General features: G+C 39.1%; 1 protein-coding gene across 2 annotated transcripts in view; it reads right to left on the bottom strand.

Moving 5' to 3' along the window:
* The window catches only part of REEP2 (receptor accessory protein 2), a gene marked incomplete in the record, with an annotated part of 25537 nt that extends 18533 nt beyond the window's left edge, over positions 1-7004 (bottom strand). The window contains 4 exon segments of one of the 2 annotated variants that reach the window (XM_072401088.1): positions 256-376; positions 2503-2579; positions 3593-3665; positions 6819-7004. In XM_072401088.1, the coding sequence (XP_072257189.1) occupies positions 256-376; positions 2503-2579; positions 3593-3665; positions 6819-6850 (303 nt within the window). 2 annotated transcript variants of the gene reach the window in all.
* Between the last annotated feature and the right edge of the window lie 365 nt (positions 7005-7369).

Below are 7369 nucleotides of genomic sequence, written 5' to 3'. Positions count from 1 at the left end.
GTTGCTGAGTTCACCAGTGCTTTGTTTCTTTCTCATGATGTACCAAACTGTAGATTTTGCCACTCCTAATATTGTAGCAATATTACTTGTAAAGTAGTTTTGTTGACTGAAGCAAATAATCAAAATTAAGAGAAATCAAATGTAATTCCACCCTTTGCTTAATGTTCTATAAATCAGCCCTGTAGTCTAAGAAATACAGTATGTGCATATTGACTAATAAGGGAGGTAAGTGACTGCTTAAATCTGGAGACCTACCTTTTCCTTACTAGATAGTGTTGGATGGACAAATTTCCTATACAGCACACTAGAGCCTTTCGTATAAGGTGACAGAAGCCAAATAACAAAAGCAATCTTTAATTCAAAATAAAAAGGAAACCTAGAAAAAGAAAGAAAAGCTAAAGTTAGCTACTGTAAGAGAAAGTCCCACAATGACACAACAGTAAAACCATGTAGAAAAAATAAACAGTCTGACACCTGCAGTGTGAACTTGTAAAACAGATAAATATTACATTTTATCCCACGTACATTACCTCTAGCTAGGTATATAATAAAGTACACTGAATAGAATCTGGTGCTTTCTTTTTTAATATTTTTCCACCAGTAACACACTTCCTATATTAAGGTGACAACACTTCATTCATGTATGAAGGAGCAGCATTGTCACTTCTAATATGGATAGAGAAACTTTGTGAACATTGCCTAATGCTGAATTCTAGCCTTACTTTCAATCCATTTATCTTTGTACTAAAATTACTTACTCTGATTTCACCACACACTGTGAGCTTCTCATATTGTGCATTAGAAGGTACAGCAAGTCAAATACAGCCCACTTCATTTCCAGGCTGGAAGACATGCAACATATTCTAGATTTCTTTCCTTGCCTTACTTTCAATCCATTGCACAGACTCACCTTTGTACTGAAATTACTCTGATTTCATATTTTGATATTCACATATTGTGCATTAAGGTACAGCTTACTTCATTTTCTAGCTGGAGGCCATCCAGCATAAGTAAACCCTTTCCTGCGCAGCCTTACTGTCCTTGGCACAACTACTTTATTTATTGGATCTCAGATGTCCAGCAGATAAAAGGGACTATACATACTTTAATGCTCTGATGGAAGTGATAGACTTTTCTACTGAGAAATGCCATTGGAAATACCATTTACATTGAAGTCTTTTGATTTGAGGTAAAACAAACAACACGAACACTCAATACTCAACATGTTCAACACAATTGTTTGATGGGGTTTCTGAAAGACTCAGATATAACTCAAATACTTACAACAAACTTAGTTATAACCCCAAAGTGTAAGGAGAGCCTTAAGAAGTAACTGCACTTCTGGTAAAATCTGCAGCAAATGTGAATTTCTGAAGATGACTAGAGAATTTAAACATGGCCACTTAAATTAATTAATTCTGCACACTGTTGGTGTACATCATTATCCCCCTGACATCATTCCTGCCCATGTGATTGGCTAAATGTTGATGTGTTTACAACACATGAAGCAATCACATGATCCTTACACTCAATGCAGAGGAAATAAAAAGTAGGTGAAATCCTTTGTGTTTTAGTTCAATTAAAACAGCCTCAAAGCTGTATGTCTGCAGTGTGATATCTAAGGTACTGCTTGCTGCCTCTAACTCTCAGGAGAATTGGTGATGTCACTACAGTCCTGCTCAACATTCTCTTTGCTGAAGGTTCTCACAAAAGTCCTGTCTCTACCGAAATGGCTGTCTCCATACAGTCACAGTGTAGAACAAGGGTTTTGGGGGACTGAGGAATAAGGTAAGTATGTGTACTTCTTGTTTCTCCTTACAGAGAGAGTATTTAACCCATGCAAAGCAGGGGTGGGCCGCACTACATCGGTAACTTTACCAGCAGCATTTAATGGAGCTTTAAGGATAGTAAGCTTTACACTCTGCAAAAGAAACATTTTGCACCTATATTCCCCCAAGGATCAAATTTTTCAAAGCAATTACACAAATATTTTGTAGCATAAAAATATGCAGCAACTGCCTGTACAATACAAGCTCTCAAGCACTCCCAAGCAGGGTGAATGTAAGTGAGGTCAGGCAAATCCCAGGTGAGCAGACTGTCAGACCGCTGAATTTTTATTTGCTTCTACAATGGTATTTCTCATATTTCTGTTCTGACAGTTTAATTCTTAAACTCTTTATTTACAATATTCCACATGTTTTTTTGAGCACTGTAAACAACTACTTGTCTTTATTTTTCACTATCATTGTATGGAAAATAGTTTACTTGTCTAACAACAAACAACATATTTCCATGTGAAGATCAGGAACTTATTGATTTGCTAATTCCCCTAACATACGTTAATGGATGACTCTAAAAGTTAAATGGAAAGCAGTTAGCTGACATGACCTGACAGAGTAACCTTGTGCCAAGAAATGATCCGTCCATGATTCTAATACACACATTATGCTTGTACATGCATCTAATGCTCAGACCATCTACGGAGGGAGTTCAGGTACTTACCAAGATAGGATAATGTCAGTTAAAGTTTCTGCAGTTGTGAAAAAGGCAAATACGATCCAATACATCATCCATTTCACCTGTAAAATATTTATTACACATCAGTTCCTACATTAGGTTTACATAACCAGATTTAATTTACCTTTTCATTCCTAGAAATGTGAAATGTAGTCAAAGCTGAATAGCTAAAATATAGAACATTGTCAATAGTTTAGTTTAACATATAAAGTATAATATTCTTTTATACTTGGGAGACCCAGTGAGCTATTGTATGTTAAAGATTTAAACATACTGCAAAAGTATGTTAGCTATGTAAAATACTTTATATGGGCTCCCTATTTTATAATTCCTGACTGTAAGAAGATAATTGCTTTACCCTTATTTAGAAGCTGCAGGTGGACCTAATATATTAGGTGAACCTTGTGCAAGATCGAACTTTACCTGCTTGCTTGCATGCCCAGTAGACTGGTCAGGTGTCTAAGGGACATATAAATAAGAAGAGGCAACAACCTACTTGCCCTCCATTAGGGCAGATATGTGGCACACAAGCTTGCCAGGATTCCCTTCTGGGCACCATATTTTAGGGTAATCCTCTATCCAGTGCTGGGGGCATATAGGACTGTACAGAAGAGGGCTGAACAATTGCCCTCTCATTCGATGCGTCTTTCGGCCCACATGCCTGGTACCCTGGGTTGGTTGGCTGTGGGAAGGGGGAAATGCAGTTTGTTTTTGTTTATTAGAAATAACAACCTTATAAATTAACATTTAGCTTTCCAGGTGCAGAAATTACATATAAGCAGATTCAGCACCATGGAGAGCTCCAAGACCTCCAAGGTAATACATTTATTTCTTCTGTACAAGTGAGAAATGACAGTGAATCACTGGCTGCAGCATTTGCTTTAACCAAATACATCATGGCGAAGAATTTCACTTGGGCCATTATCAATTAAGGGGTAACCGGGCACATTTCCTAGTAATTCCCTAAAATATAGACCCCCTGTGCATATATATATGTATCCTTGTAATATTTTCCACTGCTATCTTTTGTCACTTATTATGGCAAAGAACTTGAGTAATCTTTTATACAACTTACATATTCTTTCACATTTTTTGTCTTGACAGCTTTGTAGGATGAATATGCTGGATATAAAGTACCAAACAGCAGCCTAAGAAATACAAGAAATCTAATTCAGATAATGAAAACATAGTGTAACAGTCCTCACAAATATAATGCAAAATGCCTGAACGTTTCATCACTTTTCACTAATATGGAAAAGTCAATATTTACTGAGAGAACATACGTCATTCCAGCCGAACTAGGAAACTACATGTAGCGTGTACTTTAAATTTAAAGGGGACTAAAAAGTGACTGGTCATGTCTATAAGTTTCTCTGTAAAGCCTGGTAGATGATAGATGTCAGATTACTGTCACTAGAAACAACCTTTCATGATAAATTCCAGTGACAGATACACAAATGAGCTCTGTACAGATAGAGATGTTATGTTCTATGAAAAGGAGAAGGGGGAGGATGAGCAAGCAGCACCTCACTTTGCTCTCTTCCATAGGAAAGCACACCAGATGTTCCTAATGAGTTTGTTAATTTGCCAGGGCAGATTGGTGAATTACATCAGGGAACTGCAGTACACACACCAGATTTTCACATGAGATGAGTATGATTGTTCATAACGGGTGACAATCATCTGATGTGTGTATGAAGTCCTTTCACTATTGTATACTGCTTGGCTTTCCACTCCAGTGTCACCATTCTCCCTATTACACAGATCTTAGACCAGGAGAGCTCAATCAGACACAGAGCCCTGCAATGTAAAATGTAAGGAGAGATGTCCATATGTGTCCCAACCTGTAAGTGTGGGACAAGATCCAGGACTGTCATGCAGAATGTAAGGGGGTTACCATCTATACAATATGTAACCGGTAGATTGCAGTGTATAGTTGATATAATACATATAGTATGCTTTAAGAGAAGTAAACCTTAAAGAACTATAATAGTGAACTGCATGCGATGATTCAAAGTCTACATGCAGGCTGACTACTGATTCAGGTCTAGCCAAAATTCCCATAGACATAAATATTATGGTAGAATATTTACACCATAGTACATTTGTAAAAAAAGTGAATATGTACAGAATTATTATCGGTGTGACAATGGACTGTTTTATATACTGTTGAACAAGTGTCCAGATGTTGCATACTCAGAAGGAGAACCCCTTTACAACAAGCCCGTATTCATCTTTGTATCTATCTTTTCAAAGTCATTTGAAATCTTAGCTATTTTCCTATGAGATCAATATCTTGGCAGCCTTCTAATGTAAAAAACAGAAGGTATTTCTAGGCTGTTAGAAACCAACTTAACTTTCATAAGAAATATTTTCATATCAAAGCACCTAAACAGATAAGATATGGTTGTTTATATTATTTTATTATTTGATAATTATGTGTAATAGAGTTAATATACGCTGATTTTCTTATTTATTATTATCACACAAGACAATGCTGTTTAAAGTCTGCCTTTGACTTTAGTGCTTACCACTAATTCTGTACAAGGTGAAAGTTTCTTTTATAGAGACAAAAGTTCTACTTTAAAAGAGGGTCTGGAATATATAAGCTGTGCCCAGCAAAGGCAAGCGGAGGGCAAGAGACTAAAGATGAGCTCCAGTAAGCCCAAAGGCAGTACTGGTGTATAATCTTTTCCCCATAATTGACTTATTATCCCTGTTCTGCACTGTGTGTAGAGTTAATTCCCTGATGACTACTGATGTGATCACTGGGGGTAAATATTTAACAAATAGCAGAAACACATAGGCAAAATAATATTGAAGCAGAAGGATGAAGTTGCATGCAGTGCAGGTCCTCTAGCAGGTAGAACAGCACAAGGGTGATTTTAAAAATATCATCAGATATACAGCTCTGAGTGGTCACATAGCAGGAAGTGCACTGCTATTTTTAAGTAAAAATGTAGGACATAAGGAAAACTTTTTAGGGTGCTTCTTAGGTACATTGAACATTTCTAGATGTCCCCCACACCTTGTAAATCTTCTCTCTTTGGGCTTGATTTATTAAAGCTCACCAAGGCTGGAGAAGCTGGGTGATCCAGCAAACCTGGAATGGATTTCTTCAAAGTCATTTGCTATTTGTTAGCAAATGTTTTGAATACTGGACCAGATCCATTCCAGGCTTGCTGGATTACCCAGCTTAACTGATGAAAGAGTATCCTCTTCAGCCTTGGAGAGCTTTAATAAATCAGGCCCTGAGTACAGGTACACTTTAAAAATTAATCAAATATTAAGAAAAATTAAGCAAATATTTCTGCTGACAAGACAAACACTTTTCTACAGAGTTTCAGCTTTCCACACATCAGATTAACTCTTTTCTATTTATAACACATACAGTGGAAGGAAAACATGCTGAACATCTGTTAACACATGGGTTTATATGTAATAGGGGCGATTCTGCCGGTTAGTTGCTCTTTTTATTCCAGGTGACAACTCAGATCTTCCAGGTGCAGTGCCACCCATGTGTGTGCGCATGCTCCTATTCTCTAATCTGATAGGCTGTTTATATGCATGTTCATCTTCCCCATACCCATGCCACAGGCGTGGTAGGTGTACCCCATTATCATAGCAGGTTACATTCTATTACTGACACTGCCCTGAACAGACCAGACCATTGACCAGCAGGGTGGATAGACAGCAGAGTCATGTGACCTTATTATAAAACCTATAATAAAAGTATTCACACTACTGGCTGAAATTTACCAAAGTTTAGTTACTGATAATCTTCCCAATCTACAAGGGATGAGGAACGGCTTACATACATTTTCTATACAATAAAGCGGTATAACAGGACAGGTAACTATTAGAAACAATTCTACATTTTTTTTATTTTAAACATCAGTGCCACTTAGAAAAGCGCAAAAGGCAATCGCTGTGTGCAAAATGCTGTAACCTATAGCAACCATTCAATAACCATCTGAAGCAACGTGTTGTCATGGGATCTTGTACCTGGCCGCTCTGTACAGATATGTGCGGGGTCACACCGGAATATACCGGGGAGGTCAGTGGAAGCGCCTGGAATGGGGTAGGACAGATGGTTTGGTGGGGGTGATGAAGCCATTATTTATAGTGATCATTGCATCCTGATTGGAAATCTCAGCATAGCATCACCTAGGGCTGTGTCCGTGTATGTCATAGCCTAGCATTGTATAACATGGGGCCCCATGTACCTCCATCCTCCTCCATGCAATGGCCCCAGCCACATGCCAATCACCTGCACACACATGCCCCTCTGCCATACTCACACCACCAGTCTGGAGATGATCCAGGACACCATCCTGCTTGTGCCCAGGTGGGGCTCCTGGCAGAACCCGGGGCCGGGCTGGGAGAAGGTGCTGGGCAGGGAAGGTGATGGAATGCCAACCCCAGAACTGTCCAGGCTCCGGCTCTGCAGCAATCTGGGAGGTGTGGCCGAGCCTTAAAGGCTATGCTGTGATGAGCTACTTATTGTCGGAGGACAAGAAAAACGGATGCTGCCTCTAGCTGTGGGAGCGGTGAGGACCAGCGCTGTGATTGGAGGAGAGCGGTAACAGCAGGCCGCAGCCACAAGCTGTCATAGGAGCCCATCACTTCCCATCCGCAGCACACATATTCACTGGACATTCACAGGGCACTGTCAGTGTGAATATGCTGCCTGACACTGTATAGGAGCAGAATGAAGGATTGCAGCAGCTGCTTCATTACTGTACTGAGCATAGCAAGTCATCCTCACCTATGGAAATCGATCCATTAAATCTCATCTGACACAGATCATCCTGAATCTGCATGGAGTGTGCAGGCCCTCCCTGTGTTTGTG

This window comes from Pyxicephalus adspersus, chromosome 2 (genome assembly GCF_032062135.1).
Source record: "Pyxicephalus adspersus chromosome 2, UCB_Pads_2.0, whole genome shotgun sequence".
Classification (NCBI taxonomy): Eukaryota; Metazoa; Chordata; class Amphibia; order Anura; family Pyxicephalidae; genus Pyxicephalus; species Pyxicephalus adspersus.
The sequence above is the reverse complement of the archived record's forward strand: the minus strand, read 5'-3'. Positions and strand labels throughout refer to the sequence as shown.